This window comes from Hetaerina americana, unplaced genomic scaffold (assembly GCF_022747635.1).
Source record: "Hetaerina americana unplaced genomic scaffold, ioHetAmer1.1.p SCAF_4, whole genome shotgun sequence".
Taxonomy (NCBI): Eukaryota; Metazoa; Arthropoda; class Insecta; order Odonata; family Calopterygidae; genus Hetaerina; species Hetaerina americana.
The window spans coordinates 55,166,070-55,190,532 of record NW_027286985.1 but is presented as its reverse complement, the minus strand read 5'-3'; the positions used below and the strand labels follow the sequence as shown (position 1 = coordinate 55,190,532).

At 39.5% G+C, this 24,463-nt stretch overlaps 1 protein-coding gene across 1 annotated transcript in view; it reads right to left on the bottom strand.

The window, feature by feature from the left end:
* The window catches only part of Duox (dual oxidase), a 251,019-nt gene that overhangs the window by 28,101 nt on the left and 198,455 nt on the right, over positions 1 to 24,463 (bottom strand). The window contains exon 6 of the mRNA XM_071589948.1: positions 640 to 806. Within this exon, the coding sequence (XP_071446049.1) occupies positions 640 to 806 (167 nt within the window). The remainder of the gene's footprint in view (positions 1 to 639; positions 807 to 24,463) is intronic.

Sequence of the window (24,463 nt, the reverse complement as noted above, 5' to 3'; positions counted from 1 at the left end):
TGGACCGGTAAGTACATTTGAAGTACAACCGCGTCAACACGCTAATATTGCTTAAAAAATTAAGCAATATTCAAGGAAGAGTTTAAATATCCTTGACATAAAATATATTATCATTCTGGCAAATTAATTTCGTGCTTGTAAATCTCACTCCGATACTTGACTGGTTAAAATTAACTAGATTTAATAATTCACGACAACATTTAAAAAAATATATTGGCTGTATTCAAAAGTTTTTACCACATATTTTACTATACTTTGACTTACTCAAATGAGTGTCTCAAATATACCTATTTTTGCTTTTAAGCTCGTTAATAAACTGTAACCTACAAGACAAAATAGCGAAGGTATGAATTGACATCGAAAAATACAAGAATTAAATGAAAAGTAAGCATTGATTGATATGAGATATTTACTAAAATTCCCTGAAAAACCTTTCTATTTTATCGGAAACTAACCTTTTATTATTCCATAAGGATGAAAGATTTTCAAATCACGATTACGCAAAATGCAAAATACACTTATGGCATCCGTACTTCGGTTCCAACCTCCACATTTAGACCGCTACTTAATGTTTAATTGATTTACTTTATTATACCCTCTTGGTGTGCAGCGTGTTTTTGTAAACTCCAGAGGCATTACCTGAATGGTGGCAATGACTATCCGTCGGGACCGCTGGAAAATTTCTTCGTCATTCCAACTTGGATGCTGGGCCTGGACCCGTGCGGCAACAATATTGTGCCATCTAAAGAAGAGAATGCCGAAGGAGAGGAGAGCTGGATTTTGATTCGTCCGAGGGTCTCCAAGCACTGTAAAAGAGAGAGAGATAAAGTTCCAATCAATCTACAAGCTATTACGTAATAAAAGACATTCCACGCATATGTTACCATGTCAACGCCATAATACCGTTCATAAACGCGTGAACTCTGGCCTTGCGTGAAAGTCGAGGAATTCAATTTTTTCGAGGACATTAAAACGGGTATTGTTAAAAGAACCCGGAGAGAGTCCCGGAGGCTTCTTAAGTGGCTAGCGACCGCATTGATGAAGAAAACGCTTAATAGATGAGATCGAAACAAATGGAAAGGGAATGCGGGGGATGGAAAGGAATGAGAGAGAGAGGATCACACTGCTAGGACCTTATGTTCGTACGTTACTTTCAGAATTTTATAGGACTGAAATCTCGGAGGTCGTTAACTACCATCGCTTTTACTATTGCTGTCGATTTTACGGTATGAATTACACTAATGATACCAAAGACGAACATGCAGGTAATTTAGGATATATTCTAAATGGAATAAATACGACAGCATTTGAAAGGACGAGGATAGAGATTGTATCTCTGTGATTCGTCGAATACCACGGAGTTCATGGTAATATTCAATATTTATTTTATATCGTTGGCCTATGCTGGAAAATGCATATCGCACAGTATCACGTGGGAATTTCTGGATGCATTCCTATGCAATAAGATAATGCAAGATAAAAAAATCAAGGATACTCCTGGATAGAGAGGCAAAAATGGGCCATGACACCATCCATCTTTAAGAGACGACGATGTTTCTTTACAGTCCCCTCTCTTTTCCCCGGACTGGTCTCTTCCTTTTCTCTATACATATATGCATATATAAAATACGATTTCTAAATACCCTGAGCCGTCAAAACTGCGTCAATAAAGCATCGATCGGCTATAATTAGGGTCGTGTCGAGAGGTGGTAAATGCAAATCCGCGTAACGCTTGCGAAACGATACCGCAACCTAAAATTCCTTTTACATTAAATTCCTCAGCGCTCGGAAGCATCACCTATTTTATCTCCTGAAGGTGTCCGGGAAACCATCACACACTCGACTTTTATGACGCCATATGACCAGATCTCCTCCACTAAAGCTTCTGCCTCGCGCAACCCGATACTTCAAATATTTTATTTTGCCTCACTTTCACTACAAGATTTATATGCGCAGGTTCTTATAATCTTCCAGTCAAAAGCGTTTATTTTTTTTCTCTCCTGCGTGGCCGAGCTTTTTATGACCTTCCAGGAGTGCTGACACCGATCCATGCAATTTAGCCAGAAAGTTTCAACATGCCTTCCAGGTGCAGCGAAATTGTTATTTTTACCAATTTTTTCTGTCCGAGATAGCTAAGCACGTGGACTCAAAACCGTGAGGGTTCCCGCGGAACGGGAGCCCGTCTCCCGCGTGAAAAAATCCTTGGGACCTTCTTCACAATTCCCCAACAGCTCCGCCTCGCTCGTTTGCCGACGGGTAATTTGGTGCTGCCATAAACACTATTCAAAACGGTGGTAGAAGACTCAGCAATTTCTATTACATTAGCGGGCAGTTAAAATTCCAACACCTAATAACACTTTTTGAGCCCGACGAAGTTTTTTTACCCGAGAATTTTCGTACCTGATGGTGCATTCGGACGTATAGTAACGAAACTTCTGAGTTTTTAATTTTGCATGTTTCCTTCAAGAGGATTAAACTCTTAGTGTTGGGCATTGGAATTTGCGAGGTAGGTCCAAACACTCTGTCGCAACAAATATTTATGGAAATGATCATAATGTGAGACCATAGGACAAAAGCTACTGCCACGATCCCTAGGCATATAGTGTATAATGTGAAATAAATGTAGATTAGGTGACAAAAAATAGTGAAAGGTGAAGTAACATTTTCAGCATTTTTTGATTTTATGAAGGCCTTAAAAAATATAATAACGAGCGATATTACGTACCTGTAGAACAATGGAAAATAAAAAGTTTAAAGGAATTATACCATGAATTCAATGGTTTCAGGCTCAATGTTGCGAACATTTCATGATCGCTGAATGAGTAAAAGTTGCATATTTTCACAGTAATTTATTGAAAAGATACAATTTATACAAAGTTTACTCATTCAGAAAGCAAACAACTCTCTTTGAACAAAAGTACCTGTTAACAATCAAATCGTAAAACAATTTAGCAATTTTGGTTCTTGAGATGTAGCACCTTATAGGATTCTGATACTGACTGGAATTTTGAACAATAAAGGTTCAAAAAAATGTGTAGGACATTCCATAGAGCCCCATGAAACAAAACTAGAAAAGACACCCATAAACGTTCTTTACAAAACGACAGCTACTCCGTCATTATTATATGCACTCAGAAAATTAACCCTTAATAAAAGAAAAAATCCAAAACTTTTAAATCTAAATTTTCCAATGGATCACCCACGTATTCGCAAATAACAGGAAGTATACAGTAACACTCCATTATACGAGGGTCATCCGGAAAGTAGTACCCGTTCGTGAAATAAAAAGACAAAAGTAAATATTAACAAACATAAAAAATTTTATTTGAAAGAGGATACTTTAAACTACTTCTCAACATAATCTCCAAGCAAATTAAGGCATTTCTCATAACGTGTGACAAGTTTCTGTATTCCTGCTGCATAGTCCTTCGCCGCCAGCTCATTGAGATACGCGAGGGACCCATCTTGCACAAATTTTTGCATAATGCAGATGGTGTTTAACAATTTCATGAACAATTGTTCGAGAAACATTGGGAAAATGCTCACAGATGTCATCAATTGTGACGCGCCGATCGTTCCTCACGAATTCGTCAACTGAGCTCACCAGTTGGTCTGTAATGACAGACGGTCTCCCCGAACGCTCATCGTCGTGTGTGTTCCCCCTCCCCATGTTGAAGTTGCGACACCACCGCCGAACAGACGACTCGTCCATTACATTGTCTCCATACACCTCCTTTAATTGGCGATGAATATCACATGGGCGAACGTTTCTTGCATTGAGGAATTTAATCACTGCCCTCACTTCACAACTGGCGGCGTTCTCAATTTTTTTAAACATTGTAAACAATCACAGAAACAACACAGGCAATGCTAGCGTCACGCAACTTGGCTCAGAGAAGGCAGACAAGCCACTGAAGCTATCTGACCTCGTCCAGCGGCTACTCGCGTCGTCAGCACTTCATGCGGCACGAACGGGTACTACTTTCCGGATGACCCTCGTAGTTACATTTTTCATAAGTCAACGAATGCCTCATCATACATTACCCTAAAACAGTTAGGTACGTCAAGTTTAATAATACAATTTACCATGAATGAAATACACGCATATTATACATGTATTATGCATATTCCTTTTTAATTATGCATTCTAATTATTGACCTTGATATATTACACCTTTATTAAATATTCATGTTACACGTTCACTTGTTCATTACCATTCCTGAGTGAAAATAATTTAAGGTACTAGAAGATAGGTGTTCCACATTTATATTTCATTTGTATGATAAGTGGTTAAAGGGAAAGTTCGCCATCGTCAAGCTCTTCGAATTATCAGAAATCAGTGGAACCAGAAATATATAATAAACTGTACAGATTCACAGTAAAAGGTACATAATGATACCATAGCCCGTTTAGTGGCGTGATTTGGAAATCTACAAGTGCACGGATGGTGATAAAAAATGAAATGCAAATTGTATGTCACCCGAAGCTTTCTTAATTTCAGGCTTTACATCATTTTTTCCTTTCTGATGCCACACCATGTCCAAGCTTCAATTCCCACCATGAATGCATACATATTTTAATTTTTCTTTTATTCTAATATTACGTATTATTATTATCAGTAGTCTACTGGCTTAGGGTAGATTTTTGACGAGCCGTAGCAGTACAAGCAATTAAACTCACTCCTCAGCCCTAACTAGCATGACACACAAAAATCCTTGAACCCCATGCTACACTAATAATAGCTCATTATTTATTTCTGCAGACTACCTTCCATCCAAAATGCTTATTCTTTTCCTCCCTCTACATCGCTTTCTCAGTATTCAGTATTTTCTCCTCTGTTATCAACTTCAGCATCTTATCGACTCTTAGTATCCCTTACATATACTAGCTCTTCTTCGAGTTTCTCCCAGCATTCATCTCTCTTCCCCTACCATGAACGTCAACGTTGGTTTCCCATTCCGTCAATTTTATTTTCTCTACACTCACATCTCGAAAGCCTCCAATTTAAACTTATAACTTCTGCCTCAACCTACTTTACCTCTGCGTCTATGCCTTTATCTTATAATAAATCTCGACAGAATTAAAAGGAAAACATTTTTGAAATCAAATCGTGGCTATAGGAGGAAATTGAAATCATGAAATAATTTACATGCTTGTCTAAATTTAGCGCACAATTCTTATCAGAAAGTTATTTCCACGCCCGTCGTTCCAATTCAAACGATTTTTTAAGGGCCCTGATGACGATGCAGAAGGATTTCATCGAAACGTCGGCATCGATGGAGATGGAGGAGATTACCCGGATGAAATCCCGAGAAGAATTCACTGCTATCATCCGCCGGGAGAAAGTGAAGTCCTACGATTTTGTAAGGGGCTATAGCACGAAAACAATACTTGATAACAATTATCCGTCATCTTCCTTCATTGGTTACTATACAATTTTGCGATATTTATTCATTAGAAGTGGTTATAAATATTAAGAAACGGAGAAATAGGCATGGGTTTTTCGTCTGTGTTCGTGTTTGCTAAGTCTTTCGAACTAATCAAAGATCTCTACATTTATGAAGAGCCTATGTTTCATGTGATTCGTAAAAATAAGTTTTGAACGTTAGCAATTAGCAAGAGGTTATATATTGCAGGAAAAAATGTATGCATAACAGCTAAAAAAGGGGTGCTTAATAAGAGAGAAACTTATTTAACAAATATACTTTTACAAATATACTATACATAAATTAAATATTTTACATTATATCATTAAAATATTTATAAAATAACAACATATTATAGTTAACATACTTATCACAAATATGACTACATATTGCTCTAGTCGCATTTAAGTTTACCAAGCATCGAAAAGGTCCTCCCCTACATAAATTATGCGACGAGGAAAAATATTAAACTATATTTGGTCGTCAACTCAGTCCTTTCTCAAGAAAATTGACATATCAAGGAGGCACAAATGTTGAAAAGAATGCACACAAGGAAAATGCCCATGCTAAACAGTCCTTAAGAGTAATGATACGAGCCAAGTTTCCAAGGAGACTACGGGGCCAACCAGAAGCTTAACTCTGAACGTTATATTTCTCTTACAGTTCATGACAATGAAACAATTAAAACGGAGGTGTGGAAATTACATTAAACCTAAAAGCTGTTTTTTAGCTATCACGAATAAAGTCCTACATTTTTTGCCAAGAAAAATCTCAGTGTATGGTTTTTTGATACTGCGAAAATAATTCCTATAGGTTTTTCCGTCATTTATGGACATATTGGCCAAAATATGGTGATATGGACCACCATTGGAAATTATTTAAGCATACAGGTTGGACTCGCATGATATTACTATGATCCCTTTATTAGCAAGACGCTCGGATATAAAATCGATTTGCTCTAATCAGGGGCTGGCCTTTCCTCTCTTCCATGTCACTCTCGCGGATGCAGCTATTCCTTCGTCAAGGTTAATATCTTTCGACATATTTACGCTGATGGCGACTTTAAAAGTGAATGAACCAAAGTCACGACCGTTCCCAGAGTCTTAAAAAAAGCTCTGGGCTCATATATCAGAAACTTTCTGACCTTACATAATGACCCCATCTCTTCCAAGATACAATCGCATTCGATATATCTCCCAGCTGCTTTTTTTGTATATTTTTCCCTCAAAACAGTTTTAAGTATACATCCACCTTATACATGGACTCATCAAGCTAATGAACCTATGGTTTTTTTTAACGCACGTGTCAACATAGAACTAATGACCCCTTTCCGAGAAGAAAAAAAGGCAGGAATCAATTAGATATGATACTTAATTAACATTTTAAACGTGGGAAAGGGTCAGATTCACCGATTTCTCGATGATTCCATGATTTTACGATGCAAAATGCAGATTATTTGAAATCACGTTCCGACGTTTCACAGGGTAGGCTAGTCCAAAAGATGGTAGTAAAAGAAATTAAGATGGCCGGTTCACTTATTATATGGGCCATGAAATTTCGATTAATAAACTTTTAATAAACCGCAGTATGTTTATGCACATGAGGAATGCAATCAAAAGTCTGCTTACAGTTTTCAATTTCAAAAAACCGAAGCGTGATACACCAAGCTGTTTGCGCAAGTGTCACGCTATGTGTCACGCTATGTGTCAAGCTATTTACGCTAATAGTCCATAACCTATAATTAAACATATTTTGAGTCATTCCATTCCATTCTTTTATGCTCATCCTTTAATTTTCTATATTTTATATTATTATTTTTTTATCCTTTATATTACTTAGGCTATTAATTGAGATTTGCATCAAAATTGGAAAACAAAAAATAAGAGAGTCTGAGATTCAGATGAAGTTGAAACTGGGCACAAAAACACGCCATTATAAAATATGCTTAAAATATCGAAATATACTCAATAGCAAATGTAGTTTACAAACTAATATAATGATTATAATTTTGCCAAATATGATTAACTACACCCGAGTACGATTTGAGTGTAGGAATGCTGGAGGGGTCATTTATGAGGATATATTTATACGCGTAATAAATATTCCTTTTAGAAAATTAATCCGATTTTCAAGTTTGCACTGGTAATAGTAAGTGCATCATTTCCCTTTTGAACTCGTATTTTACAAACATTCGCTCACATCAACACTCCAAAGGCATTCACTTCGAAAATAATTCACCATATGCAGTTTATGATCGATGAGGTTCATGATATAATGCTGAGGATACATGCACACCAACTTGATGCCATCATCTGTTCCGGGAAATGTCACGGCACATTCTTTCGACTATCCGTCAACCTCGTGTTTGAAAAATTTGCCTTGGAGGCGAACGCTCGGTCAAATCCTAAGGGAGGCTCCGAACAAATTTCCCAAAAACATTAAATGCCGGACAACCCAGCGACGAAGGCCGTTCGCATCCTTGGCATTGATTGAGCGTTTTAAGCGCCGGAACAAAGAAGTGAGTGTTTCATTCGTCCGGCAATAGGGAGGGTTCAGAAGAATCGAAGCAATCGTATCAAGGACGACGACACTATTGTCGAAACTTTCCCCCTACCACATGTTTTTTTTAGTTAGATAAAGGGGTTTAAACAATGGTGGTCCCTCGGGAAAAAAAAACTCAGCGTGCTCTCATAAAAACGCCTCGCTAGGTCTTTGTATTCTTCCGAACGGTCACGGGCCGCAAGTAGAAACTACGTGGCCACGGTCACGAATCGAATCGACGCAGGCAAAAGCGGGGAAGTTCGCAGGCGAGAGCCCCGTTAAAGAATGAACCCGACAACACGATCCATCGACGCCCGCATGTGAAGATCGGACACCGATGAACAAGGGTAGAGAGAAAGCAAGGAAAAGAAGGAATAATACCACCATGACGTTGCACATATTATTAATACTCGTCGGATAGCAATCCATAAACCAGAAAATATACTAGAAGTAGCTTTTTCTGTTTATAAGACTATGCCATCGGAAAGGTTAGTTCTTATAGGATATTAATTATGCAATCATTAACATTCCCAAAATAGAATATTTTACTAATTCCATAAATTTTACCATGAAAAATATTTTGAATTGTCTTATCGACTAGAGAAGCAATATAGAGTAATTCCTGTTTCCACAAAATCGTTTGGAGCTGGAAAGTTATCTCAATATTTGGCGAAGAAAATGAGAAGAAAACCGGAGTCGACTTCAGCTCACTCGTAACGAGAGGCGTCCAAATATAACACGCCTCAACGTTCTCTTTAACTTAATTTGGTACTGCTGTTGAAGGAGGGACTGCGAGAAATTGCATGCGCTTAAAAGGAATCGTTTAAGAAACAGCCGACGTAACAAAATAGGCATGCGAGTGTGGCTAACGCAATCTATGAAAGCTCATACCAGGATAATGTGCGGCAACACTAATAAAAAGCTAGAAGTTATTTGAAGCCTCATATTGAGTATTTCTTAAGGGTATGAGTTTCAAAAAGCAAGAAAATAATCTGCAAAATGGAGATATTTAGGATATACAATGAGATTTTGGGCAACTATAAGTTGCTGGAATCGAACAAAAAGTGGATCCGTCCTTAATTCTGAAGCCTTTAAGAAAACTTGAGAGGAAAGGACATGAACTCGGAAAAGAATTCATACAAACATTTAGTGCTGAAATATTCTGCCCTTAAACAAACACCTTATTCCAAGCATTGCAATACAGTGGTAGCTACATCCATGATATATAATCATATAAGAAATAAAAGGGCAGAATTGATAGAGTCAACACTCAAGTCTGCTAGTACATCATACAGCATCCTTTCCTCAGACATCAAGCGTTCTTTCACCAGACTATTGTCAATTGGAAAATATATATGATCATGAATAAAAATAAGAGAGCCTTAGGATCTACTCGGGTGAGTCAGTATTCCTTGGTCACATAAGAAATTAATTTTCCCATCAATACCATCCCTTCTTGCCTTTCCTCCCCCTTCTCTCTAAAGAACCTCTTCAATACAACAAATCTCACCCTGAATCTGATGAAACTCCCAAGGAATCATCCCCCGCCGCATTCCCGTGAAATTGCCAAGTTTATCACCTTCACATAGAGTTCTGACTTATAACCTACATTTTATCTATCTAAATAATCTAACGCTGCCTCTTTCGTTCTCAAATGGACGCGAATTGAATTAACGACGATTGCGAGCCCGAGATCTTGTTCCTTTGCTGCGTCGCCGGCCTCGGTGGCGGCGGGGTAACGTCCTCGCCTACCAACCCAAAGGTCGCGGGTTCGATTCCCGCCTAGGTGGATTTCCCTCCATCTAGGGCTTGGTTGTATGTGATTGTCTTCAATATAATGTGTGTAATGTAGGGTTAGGTGGAAGAAGGGACTATTAGTCTCAACCTCGCCCAATTAAGTCGATAAATAAATAAATAAGTGCTGTGTGTCGAAATATCCATTTAAAGATCTTAGTTTTTCACGCGACCTCCTTTGGGAAGCCGACCGCGGGACATAAAGTAACAGAGTCCGATCTCACGAGCGCATTTAGTTAGTGAAATGAAAATTACTAGGATGAGAACAAGTAAAAAGGCAAGTGAATTAAAGATTCACATTCCGTTCTTAATCGGAAATTTCGCATATGCGGAGTCTTTCGACTGGAGATAAACCACAAACATTCCCCCTTCTCATTATTTTCGCGTCCCTAAGGATGTTAAAAGATCCCCCAATGCCCCCTTGCAACAGTGGACACCTCTCTCAAAGAATGGACGGTAAATTACAAGCGAAGGTAACCTCCACCTTTTCGATGAGGCACGCGACATTCGTTTTTGGGCTTGGCGAGGTCAGGTTGACAGCCTAACTGCATGGCCGCCGGACAGGTCCACTCAAGACGGTTTGAGAGTGGAATAGAGAGAGAGAGAGAAAGATAACTCCCCGTCGACGATAAGTCACGCGGGGGCGGAATGACGCCACCCATTGGCCGCAACACCTCCGCAACCACTCCGAACGTCTGTTACCTGCGTCGTTTCCTATTAAGAGTAGACGACGACGGATAAACCTTTATGGTCACCAGAAATAAGTATGGGAAACAAATTTCGCTGACTGGACACGTTTGCGGATCGTAATAATAATATTAATAGTACTCGTACAACGATAATTTCTAAAATTGAAGTCCATAAATATATTCATCCTAACCTCTAAACACCCACGCTATAAAATTCTAAAATTAAATTTTAAAAAAGGCTCTAATAAATATAAATACATATATAAACTTAAATCGTTAATCGGGTAACTTTTAGTGTAAACGGGGGAACTGTGAATTTCTCATTTTTTTATGCCATAGAATGCTGTCAAAAATAAGTATTTGAAAAGTTTTATCAAATTTCTGACCATTAATATCGTCACCTAAAATGTCTCCTTTTGTAATTAAGTGCATCTCATTAATTTACCGTGGATTCCTTCTAAGGAACTGCCTCGTCTCCTGACAATAATTTAGATGTTCAGGGACAATTCAATCTCAGTAACATTGAACTACTAACGCAAAACCAATATTCGATATGGTTAAATATAACCGTGCTATTATGGAAGTCGTTCACGTTTTCGATATTTTACAATAGCGAATGTTTTTCGTCAACTCAATGAGAACATTATACGCCAATCACTCACACAAAAATAAAGCCAAATTATATTTTTTTCTTTTAACTTTTTAACCTATTCAGTTGTACATAAGAAAGGGCTTTCGAGAGCTTTATACGATATAATATATAAATACACTGTGCCTCCATTGCCAAGACTAAATTTAACAGTAAATGCTTACTCATATTGCAGGGATGAAGAAGAATGACCCTTGCGTGTCGAAATAAGAGGCTTCTAAAATATTACTCGCAGTTTAGTAAAGTTAAAATATAATATAATTTAGCTATTGTAATGTTGTTAATATTTTAATAGTTACATGGTTGCCCCATGTTGAATTTTGAATTTTCATGACCTTGAGCATTAAACATTTGCTCTTTAAATACCAATTTTGTGCAGCAATTGGAGTAATGAACTTGAGCTTAATGTGTGCTACGAGTTCAAGGAAGGTGGCGTGCCCCAAAAACATTCCGTTAAATCGAATCTAAGTAGAATATTGCTTCTGCATCGCAATCCTTTTCCCATAACTCTTCCAGTTCTTGGTCACCTAAGGTGACCGAAATGTCGAGGCTTGAGATGCTGGTTTTCTTGATATCACTCATTAGTGAAGTAGGGTAGGTAAGTTGTTCTTCTATCGACATTTGAAACGAAAATTAAACAGCGAATACCGTCCATCCGGCAGGGGGAGATGTTATACTGCAAGCATCGTTTTAGAATAATGTGATAAGCGATACAGAGCAATTATTTCTTATTACCCGTTTTAACGCACAGCACGTTCCAATCGTTTTCGGACTGTCAAAAACCGAATTCAATGAAATAATGTTCCATTGGATAGTAGTCGTAACTTCATACGGAATCGGGGAGGAGTTTGAAGTGAAAGTAGAGCACTTAAGCTACAGCGAATTTGAATATCTCCACCTGATTCCATCCTTCATTCAAGAAGCTTAAACGACCACTTGGATTACCCCTACCTACTTCGCTTCATTCCTAACCTGCCCCATCCCTTGGAAAGTGCCCTGAAGAAATTTTCCGGGCCCCCTCTGCCACGCTGCTTACATTTTTCAAACCTTCCTAGCTCAGGTATAAAATAATGTTTAGTAGTCATGAATTTAACTGATCTTAAGTTAAATTCTAAACGTTGAATACATTTAGATTTCAAACATACAATATGAACTGTTTTATTCGTTTATCAATAGAAAAGTACCAAAATAAATTCTGAGTAATTTTTTACAGCACAATATGTCAGTTTTTAACAGATTTAGACGACAAAATATCCAGTTTAAAAAGTCAAATTTATTTTCTCTTTACTGTCGCAATTACACTTTCAATCACGTCCCCTGATCGGATGTTCCACTTTCAGGTGTGTTCTTAGGTGCGTCACTAGCTACGAGTGCCAACAGATGACATCAATCACATGCACAGACATCTACGAGCGAATGAGTAACAATGAAACTGCGGGAAATTCCACAACGGCATGCAGTTCGATGTCACGTGAACGTGTGAAATTAATAGGCACACACTTGGGTGGAGATTCACAACGGAAAAAAATCCAATTATTTGATCAAGATCATAACCCGGATCTGCCGGTTGCCGTGGGGGAACGGTAACAGAAGATAACAAGTCAAGTCCACGCAAATATTAGTAGGATATCAGTTTTTTTTAAGCGTATTTCAGTACAACATATTTTCTTTTAATTTCACAGATTCAGAAACTTTTTTATGAGAGTATAAAGATTGCTGTTAGAGAACATATTAATTGACATTTAGTTCTAAGGCCGGGATCCGTCAGTTCATAAACCTCCCTGGACTCAAACTAGGAGATATTACGGCAGCGTTTAGCAACTAATAGGGTACAAAGAGGTTCAAATGCCGACGGGGTTAAATGAATTTTTTGCATAGAATCCCCGCCCTCTTCTTAACTTGTCTTTTGAATCTAAGTGCATACATAAGGACTAAATGGGAATCGGATTAGTACGGATGAAGGTACGTGCTGCCTTACCAGCCTGAGGGCCCGGGTTCGAATCCTGGAAGCGCCATTTTTTTAGTGGTTACCTGATCCCTACTTGAGGTGGTTTGTGGAGAGTACTAAATGTGAGTGAGCCGTCCGTCAGATGGGACGCCAAATTGCGGACCCCTTGGCGCCTTTCGTTAAGAGTAGGCAAATGCCAACGCCGGGTTTCTCTCCACCCTTCATCCTTTCCCATTTATCTCTGACGGCGCAAATGGCCTTGGCTGTCGGTCGCCTCCCCTAAAAACCTATTATTATAAGAACTATGTGACAATCCGAAGAACTGAATACCTGCAAATTGCAACATGCAAAATGTGAAATTTCATCTATCGGACATTATATAAGATACATAATGAACTGAGATCACTCAGAAATCATTTGAACATACTTTCATACGCCTCGATTTGGGAATTTTCCGAGGGGAAATATTTCCTGAAAAAATTATTTTCCAAACACTGATTTACATTTTCATAACTAAAGCGTTTATATAAAAAAGGGGGGAGCATAAAACAAATGAAATTGTTGTATGGTTAGTATAGAAACGACTTATTTATACTTCTGGTAATTTTCACGGAGGCAACGAATTTAGCAGTGTCTGAGGTAGAACTTGAGGATTTAAGGGCAAGAAGAAAGATGGGCATGACTTGATGATTAAGGGATCCGGAGGAGTTGCAGACGGTCTGCCGGACAAGGAGAGAAAAAAAACGACGAAGGTGAAGAAAGCATCGACTAAAAAGAGGTGAATAGCACGAACCGGAGGATAGAAGGAATTCTATGACAGGGAAAAAATGTGAAAGGATTAAAAGAACTCGACGGTGAAAATAGGAATAGCGAGGCAAGACGGAGGAGGAGGAGGTGTGATGGGATAAGGTGGAATGGAAATGTGGAGACTGCGTGCTTCAAGAGTTGAAGGACGAATGTTGGGACTGCCGTGGCAGAGGTAAAGGTGAAGGCGGTTCTACGAAACATCCACACACGACAGAAATTATAAATTACGTCGATATATTCAAGGAATTCCAAGATCGTCGTGTATGGAAGACCGCTCGCTGTTCCCACTAAATTCGAAGCAATTCCCATGATTGCGCGGGGTGATTATAACAACGGAGGCGCAACACACGCCCTCCCAGCCTCACTTTCGTTATTACCGTGTAAACAATGAGAGCGTATCTCTCAGAAATTTCCGTAAGGACGAAGGCACCATTAACCAACTCGCTTTGAAGCATAGATACTCGCGCGAGAGGAATCTCATCTCCATTCAATGGACATTGCCAATCCACACATCGAACGGCACTAGGAATGTGATCCAGAATCTTCATTCGAAATTTTTATTGCTAGTTCGAAGCCCGATAGTTTAACATTAAACGGTATGTAAACCTTTTAATGCGCAGCGACTGGCAGCATCTCGCAAACTATTAATGCGTGAAATTCTGTAGTAGAAAGTCATTCATCCAGACAAGAAAACAAATCCATGATTGAGTGAGTGCTCCAGCAAGTTGAAGTACCGAGGTGTACTCTCTACGGTGAATCCCTCCGAGGAAAGGTTTTAAGTAAATCCAACGAGTTTTGATTTAAACTTTCTCACATTCGTGTGCAGGGTGACTGATTAGTGTAGTGGAATTTCACACATTTTCTTTGAATCTGTTGAATAAATTATCCGCAACCAATGGAGTCGAATTATTTACTGCATCTGCAAAAAAATTGCTATATCGAATGAGCAGAACTTAGTAAATTGTATGTTGCCCTATAACTTTTATCATTTACTATCACCTACCATACGGTAAAATTAAACCATGGGATTTAAGTAAAATAATCAACGGCAGAATTTCAATGAGTTTTTCCGGTAAAGCAGCCTCAAGGTCAAACCTTTAAAGCAAATCAAAGCGAAACTTCAACAAAAAAATGAAGGGAACCTGTAGCAAGAATATCGTACACTAGGTGTGTTAAGTATAAGAGAAATATATATTTCTAGCTGTGTGCCATCATTTGACGTTTGATGTGATATTTTTACTATTTTTTAAATAACAGGCAAGCAAATTGTTTGCTGTTGGCTAAAATTGTTATTCGACATGGCTGGGCCAAGGACCGCTGACTTAAAAAAATTTAGCACGTTCCGAAACTCATTAGTCACGAGCGAAGAAATATTTTCACGGAATTTACTTGACCATGGAGGGGGAGTAAAACTTTTCGCGATGTCTCGCTCTCGCACCCGAAGATTTTCCGACTAGGACACCATCAACATGGAAATTGAACGCGATTATACTTCACACACCGATTCCTTCTCGGAATACTCGCTGAAGTGATCGAATTCATGGATTACACCGCATAAAATATTCCGGGAGGTGGTGCCTAGGGAGGAAATTAATGCGAGATATCATATACGAATCGATGACCCTTTACGGAAATAATTGTGGCCGATAGCTTCTTTTTTTTCCTTTCCTTCTGGTTCGATACCCTCGACCAGGATTTTGCCGACGACCATGCGGATACGGGGCGTAATTTCCGAACCATCCTCGGAGAGTCGCAAGTCATCGCCCGGAATCGTCGTGGGTGGGAGGCTACGAGTGGGATGGAGGATGGGGAGGGGAGATACAGGTGGGGCCGGGAGACCGGGGAAGGAATTAGTTGGTGGTCCATTTGCTGGGAGACATCCCGTAACGGCCTGGTCCCCTCCCACCAATCTCAGGAAGAATGGGACGTTTTCCCATGGGCGGGAAAGTACGGCGCGCGCACTTGCATCAAGCCTTTATCTGAAGATAACTCCCTTCGTCCTCTTCCCTCCCTCCCTGCCGGATGCGATCCGACGCGACTAAATGAGCATCCCGTCCGGGAGAGGACGGAATTCCCGAAGTGCCAGCCATTCCTCGACTCCGGGAATCCTTCATTACTATGCGTAATCAAGTGTCCGCTCTCGCCCTTCTTGGAACCGCCAAGTGATCCAACTCCAGGAAAAGAACGTCAGAGGAGACTGCAGTTAAATATCAGTCATTACATAGAAGGTCTTATCGATCATCTTGAGCGAATAACAGTTTTCACGAGCGTGTCCAATAACGATCAGGTAGATAGGTATAAGATCGTATTTCGACCAGATGTTCGTTTGAACCTAGAACCATATGGGTGAGTAAGCACGGCACGCGGTAACGAAGACGAAGAAACAAAGAGTTAATCTTTAATAAAATCCTCACAATCAATGGATTTCGACACCAACGTCGCGATATACATTATGTATACCTGGAAGAATAAAAAACTTCATAGATTTTTAAAAGAGACGTTTAAGGCGTGATATGGTGGAATATCATCAATAAATTTTAAATTTTATTTTGTGGAAAATTGCCAATTTTAAATTTTTAATTCATAGGTTTCGCCATGCTTTCGACAATTCAACCCACAATAGTACATTTTTTAATAAGTTTTAGGTGATAATTTCGAAAATTTTCCATCAACACGATGTTTTACCTGTAATTCTAACTGCCCAATACTCTCTAAGCTAAAAACAATAAACACGGTAATTTTATTTCCTTAAATTTTACTCATTTAAATGCTATTCATTAACTTAACCGTTACTTTGAAACTTTCGAAGTACGAGATAGCCAAAAGAGCACAATTCATATAACACTTTTACTCTACATTTCAGATACTAACACTTAATTATTGACCTTTTATCTCGATAACTTCAATATTGGGGTGCTTATCCCTTCGACAATGGTTGTGATTATCGATTAGAAGCGAGGAGATTTTAGGAATTTGAACATTCAGTTTACCGTGGTGGTAACCTGAATGATATGAAAACATGATAAAAGATGTTTCCATGATATCTAAAGGCAAGAGATCAGCAAGCATTTAGTGTTTCGTATTTATATTTCCATGGAAGAGGCAAATGTATGATGAAAAATGCTTCACTTTTTCATATTATTATCTCATCTTGAAAACTTCTATAGGAACCATTCCTTACTGTTTCCATAAAACCAAATGAATATAAGCCGATATAGCTTCAAGTCGATAAACGCAGAAGCCAAAAAATGAAACGACCTCAAAATTAAAGTAGGACATTATCCACGTATTAAAATCTCATCTCTATAAAAATGATGTTATCTTCCCTAAAATTAACTATTTATTAATCTAATTATTTAGTGTGATTTTTCGTTTCCGGATCACACATCTATTTGAGTGGGACTAGTAGATCACACACGCCTATTTGAATGGGACTATGCAAATAATATTAAAAATGAGTTCCTTGTTGCTGTTTATCGCTCTCAAAAAAATTTACAATTAAGACCCAAGGGTTAAGGCCCGCCAACACTGAACAAGGGCCAGCCTCGCATGCTTCATAATGAATCGCTTGTGAGTATAATATTCCCGCATTGCACCCATTAAACACGGGCAGTCAAAATAACAATGGCATTCATCCGCGGATATTTATATTTTATTTTCTTTAATGTTGCCTGTCCGCATCCTGAAACAACCTCCGGTGTCCTTCAACTCTTCTGCGACAGTCATTTATGCGATCTAAATCAAGTATGGAGTTAAGGTGTAATGCCACCACTCTTTTCCGTCAACAATCGCTTGATTTATTAGCTACGGCAACCCTCCATATCTCCGCACGTTCTCCACAATCATTTTCATTCCTCACGCATGCGCACTCCCCAAATCACTGTACAGCCTGCGTAATGCACTTTCGTCTCGTCCTTCCTCCATACAAACCCCCCAGGCTGGTTGTTCTCCCGACCACCGTGTTCGCTATTCCTTCGTGCCTAAGCGTGTCTCCCGTCGGCTCATCTCTTCCTTTTTCCCTCTACTCAGATTTATTCCTTCGTTAAATCTTCGCAATGCCTATTCTCTTGTAACCTCCTCTATCCGAGGGGTTTTCAACATTCTGACATGGAATCTCATTTCCATCGCTTGCAGTTTCTCCTTTATCTATTCTAAAGCTATTCAAATTCTCCAACAGCTGGCGTCCACGCGTTTAGCTGGGTTTCTCGCGATGAATCCTCTCTTGGCTTCCGTATTGCTTACTCCTAGCTTACATCCCTTTCGCTGTACATGATGTTTAGCTTGGCTTCCTTTCCAGTGATCTTTCTCCATGACTATAAAAAGTGAAGATTTTCCTAAGGATAAGATAGTAATACCTAGTATGGTATATGGGCATTAGGTAATGGAATTACCATGAAATTTCCACTACACAATTCCCCTACTCAAAATCCCGATTTTTCTTTTGGAACATATACTTCAATATGCTGAGCAAAAAGACGGGGTCTGATCCCATTAACCATAAACGCAGTAATCAAACCGAAGGTCGGTTTATTTATTTTATTTATTTATCGACTTAATTGGGCGAGGTTGGGACTAATAGTCCGGTGCAGCTGCAGATACCCAGGGACTTGCCCGGGAATCGAACCCGGGACCCTACGGTCAGTAATCCAACGCTCTACCCCCTGGACTACCGCGACCCATCAATCGATCAACTCTCCGTCAATCCCCAGTCACTTTATTGGCATTCATTTTTTACCAACAGTAACTATTTTATTAAAAAGTCGTTATAGGGAACCACGCTCAATATTGATGCTTCGTCTGATAGATATTCTTGTGTTCAATAATGCAACAATATAATATCAGATTACCGTCATTTCTTGCCGTTGGAATGCAATATATTTTTTCAAATTATAATTATTGAGAAAATGATCAGCGAACAGAAATCAAGCAATTGATTGTCGTACGCGGAAGCAGATCTCGGGTCCTCTATGGTTCGGAGTTGTGTTCAATTATGTTCAAATTTTTGCTTTTCGCTTAAAGAATTATTTCGTGGTTCCCAAGAAAAAAATGTCAGCGTACAAGATTTAATTTCAATAAAGCGTACTCGAAAAAGGTTAAATTTCTCCCTGAAGGTACTGTCTCTAATACTGATGCATGCATGATACAAAGGCGATCATCAATAAAGATGGATTGAAGGATCAACAAATAAAAGAGTTATATTGCTTAAACATCAATAAAAATCATTCATTATGCCCAAAATATAAGTGAAAGCCGCACCGATTACAAAGTTAAATATTAATACTCAAATATCTTTGAAGTGATTGTCCGAGGAGCTGTCGTATTTGTTTAGCAACAACAGCCATTCCCTTTGCTGGGTACCCTATGAATTCATAATAAAATCTTTTTAAAGTAAATGATGCAAGTTTTTGCTGATTCTCGCGAAGGTGAGCTCTGTGAAGGACGAAAAGACTTCAGCTGTCAATGAGGTAGGTTGAATTCCAAACGATAGATATCACTAACAATCTCGCTGAATCTCATAACTTTTCCCACTTTATCATTACACGCCTAACGTTCGCGATTTTTATTGAACATAAATACCATATGTTTCATTTTTACAAAGCGTCATTGTAAGAAAAGAGAGTGCATTGAGGTCTTAGCAGCCGAAGGTACAATCTGACAACTGACAATATCCCATAAAATTCCTAACGAAATAGCGAGCTCGCGGCTATGTAACAAGACCTTTAACTTCAGGGAAAGTCAATCAAAGGCTAGGTGCAAATAAAGAAAGGAAACAAAATGCGTCACTACTTAACCTTACTGGGATTCATAGAAGTTTCCAGAGGCGTGTCCGAAATGAGTATGAAAATACGGCGCCTCCTCTCCGAAGCCAAGGTCAATGGACCTGATTATGACCAATAAAAGCGAAGAAACGTGCTCCTTTGGTGTTCAACCCTGGAAGTTAAAAGGCCACCACGCTTTTTCCATAAACCAACCATGCCGACCATAAATGAACATCTGGATGAGATTAAATGGCTTCGATATGGCGGGCCCAATTAGGTTTCTCTGGGCTAGAGAGATACCGGGAGAGGTGGGGTGCAAAGGAGTGTTATAACCATCATCTCTTAAGGGTATTCACAAATGACGCCTCGAGAGCTCACTCACGTACAGGCGCGATCCGTTAGGCTACGTTGAAGCCATTGCGGAACTTGCACTTCCCGTCCGATCAGCTTGAAGGTCTGATTAGGGTGCCCGATGGAAGGATGCGAAATCACGCTGGGGATAAAATGGGGCTCTGGAAGAAAAAAAGGGGATGGATGGATAATGCCAAGTTCCGGAAAGCAAGGCATGGCGATTCCGTAGGTGGAGTCGGGGGCGGGGGTCGAGGCGGAGGAAGTGGGATGGAAATTGTGCAAGGACAGTGACTCCTCCGCAGCACGGAGGCTGGCCGCCTATGGGGAAGTCGCAACGTGACGTCACCGCAAATCTCCCTCACCAAGGTCACCCGCGACTACCGCCGATGCCCCGTGAGATCCGATGCGTCTTTTCGAAGGGACTCGCTCCCCTCTACACCCTGCAACCACATGAAGTATCCTTATCAGGTGCCGCGCTGGACGGATGACAGAGGCAGCGCACGTTAAGTCATCGCGCTGCTTATAATAATACACATCCAGCAGGCGGCGTGAGCCCGCTCAGTGCAAACAAGGAACGAAGAGAGCCAAAGGCTTTAACGGGGGGAGGGAGAGAGGGAATGCCGCACGCGTCCAAGAGGGTTTTTACGTGAGGCGATTTTGATTGAGAGATTGGTTTGAGGGGAGTGATAAGACGTGATATAACAATGGGCTCACTTTCAGCGCCAACCCTTGCAGGATTACCTTCCCCCGCCCGTGCAACCCCCCTCGCGACCCCCCCCCTCCCCTCCGGGAGCGGTCGCGGTAACAATCACCGAAGCGCTTTGACCGAACGCTTTTGTTGGATATCCTTTTGAGTGGAGGTTGGAAACGAAGGCGTCAGTTTTGGAGTATTTGCTTTCGGTCGCCACCACCGCCACCTTCAAACGTGTGTGTTTGCCAAAAGATCCACCTCTGGTCGATCGAGCGCGAACGGAGGTCACTCGCGGCTTGTTTGCTCGAGAAGTCGAGGGGAAGTGTTGATTCAGGAGTCTGAAGATCCCCGTCCCCCCCAGGCGCGAGATACAATGAGCATAGTTTTGCATTTGAGGAGGAGCGTTACGCCCTCGGCAGCTAGAACTTCCGCGTGGTGGTGTTGCTATGGTTGCGAGAAAAACATGCTTAACGGTATTGAGTAACATGAGGCAACAGCTTTGAATTCATTCGTCCGGGAAAACCAATATTTTTTTTATATACTCAACACTAGTTAAATTTCATCACGGCCATGCTTACAACCAAATACGAATTCATTTGTTACCGTATGCTACGCGTTCCAGTTTGCTGAAAATGTGGATGCAGAGTATATTAAACCGTATCCATTTTAAAAAAATCATAAATATGTCAATCGGTGAAGAGCATTAACATTATGTTGACAGGAAACCACATCTTCCGATTGTCTCGAAGACGGTAAACCTCACGAAAATAACCGCCTTATCGGCGTATTAAAATACTTATGCCATGATTAAGTAATTCTATAAGATGAGAGTGCTCAAAATATGCTTCCTAGGTGCTGATAAAACTCAGTGATTTATTTTACTTCCCGACCATTAGCTAAAAAATAAGTAAAGCTATTTCCATAGCTCCCAATGTCAACGGCCTTGAAATATTATCCCCGTATTTGTTGCAACAATAGAGCACCAAACGTAAATCGCGAATTACATGTTCAGCCCAAGTAATTTCCAATTAAGGGTCTCTCAGCACTAAGTAAGTTATAATGGCCCAAACATCATACCGAGAACCATCCTAGTGAAACGTGCAACGTTAAATGAAAGCCTGTTACGAGTCTAAATTACTATTAGGACACTCCCTCAAATTTTTCATAACATATTTGTCATTTAGAAGTATTTATTTTTTATTCGATCATTAAAACAAGGATTCAGGATAAAAGATAGAAAACATTCCTTCGACGGATGAAATATCTCCCTACCGAAGTTTTTTCTGAACCTGCGCCTTACGTCCTAGACTCTGTAAGGACACCTAAACGAAACAATCTTCCATTCACTTGGAATTTTAACGGGAGCACAACGTCTAAGTCGCACACACGCCCCTCGAGCGACAAATACCCACGCCCCGTGTTGCATTTAATAAAACACTATCCTTATGAAGGCCATAATGTACAATTATTTATCGAGTCGAACTGGAAGGAAGAATGGAAAATGAGAAATGTGGATTTCATACCGCGTAGACAGGAACTGTAAAAGTAATGCAATGCAATGATCACACCACTTCTCAGCATTATGCGGGAAAATGAGCGCGGCGGATAAAGAACCATTGTTCATGAGCCCTGGACTAGGAGCCCTAGGCCTTGTAAATGACGGTGATACAAAAGAAGTGGACAAGTAAAAAATAAAAACCCTTTTTTAAAGAAGTTTCCAACTTTCATGATAAATCGACCGAGGCTAACTTTTTCGTTGAGTTTTGGAATTAATGGAAAGGGAAGTCTCGAGAAGGTCGTGGTTTAGTTCTTTTAAACAGCTTGTAAAATTGAATAAATTTGTTGATTGATAAATACTCTGAAGAAAATTAAATGAATAGACATATATTTGGGAGATTATCACGCATGAAGATGGAGAATTGGTAATCATACGATGCGAAGAACGACTTGGGAGCTATTGATGTAACTGCGAGATTTCAGGAGTAATACATGACACGACGATTTCAACGCTATTTTTTTATCAGAAGATCAATTAAAGTGGGGAGGAAATGCCTACATCGCAATGGTAAAAGCCGGAATGGTTTGTTTTTATTTAATCCCAAGTTTAAATTTATCGTCAGTTTTGAAATATCATTTATTCTTGTACCATTTTGGTATGCTTTAATCTTACACAAAAAAATTCTTTTTTGTCTTTAAAACCCTCTCTCCACAGTGCTCCGCTCCCACTCAACAGTAATTTGACTTCAATGAATGTGTCCTTCAGCATGCTATACCATATCTTAAGGTTTAAAAATGAAATTTGACTCGAACTCCTGAAACGTACTCACACATTCCATGAAATAGACTCCCCCATTCCCGTTTATCTTATTTTACATGGACAAATTGCTTCTCTCTCCCTCAACAAGCGTGCCTCGCGTCCCGGTATGTCTCTCCAACTTGTGGGGTGTTCTCACATTTGCGCTTCGCCGCGGTATGCGAGAATGGCCTTGTCATATCCTCGGAAGGAAGCACCTTTACCAAACTGCAAATGTCAAGGCATGGTATTTATGCCTTACTATACCACGCCACGCAGAAGAATGCCTATTCCTAGAATTTAATTACCTTGCATCTACCCACATTCAGACCTCCGCTAATGCGATACATTAAGCAACTCTAATGCTAATCTTCAATTTACATAACATTTTAGGAGAGATTCTGGTATTGCCCTTACATGTTACATAACGCACCATCCATAACTTGTACGTGTTGTTTCACTAGTTTAAGAACACCAAGAAAATCGGAGCAGTAAATGTTTTAATTGAAAAAAAGAGAGAAGAAAAGACAATATTTTTCTTATATTAGACTGATTCAATAAATTTCACTTTATTTTAACGAAAAATATTTAAATCTTTAGATGTCATACGAAAATTTACGACATTTTTCGTTAGATGACCCAATAGTTTATTTTGTTTAGTCTCGATTAAATTCTGGAACTTTTTGTTCATATTTATCTTCCGTTAGCGAAACAAATGTCATGGAAATCTGAGTGAGAATGAAATACCATAGGCATAAAAGGTCTTTTTGATCTGAGATGTTGATAATCCGTAAGAAAAAGCGACAAGTTTGGAATAATCTTTCAAGCGCTTAATCTTTTAGCCGCTAAAGCATTACATAACAATGACATTGGCGTTAAATATATGCTAAAATAAACAGAAACGAATCTCTTGGACACCGCTTGCTCTACTCCACAGTTTCACTTGGAAACAACCGCGGTTCATCGCTCCAGTAATTTTACCATCATTCGTAACAACTTAAAGCACTAAAACTGCATTTGAGCTTTATTTCGACTATTTAATTCCATTCCGCCACTAAGAATGAGGAGTATTCCTCGAGCAGCTAAAACATCTTATTGCTTAATGACTAAGGGAAGATAGGATTTCAACGATCAGCGCGAAAGACTGGGTTGAAAATCGTCTTAAAATACAGAAAATGATGTTTCATTTGGAGTTGGGCACAGATTTTATTTTCTTGTTTCCACGGATGTGAGACGTGGAAGAAAAGAGAGAAGGATTAAAAATAAGATAAGAAGCTCAGAGGCTCTGGAAAGAGCCCCTATATTTTAGAAGAAGAATTATGAAAATAAAATGCATCACCAGAGTAACAAATCAATACATTTTTCGATTAGTTGGTGAAGAGAGAATTCCATGGCAGACACAAGAAGGGTGTCTCACCAGATGGACATATACTGAGGCACGAGATCATAATGAACACCATGATTGACGAAAACATGGAGTGTAAGTATTGTAAAGAATCAACGATGAACAATGA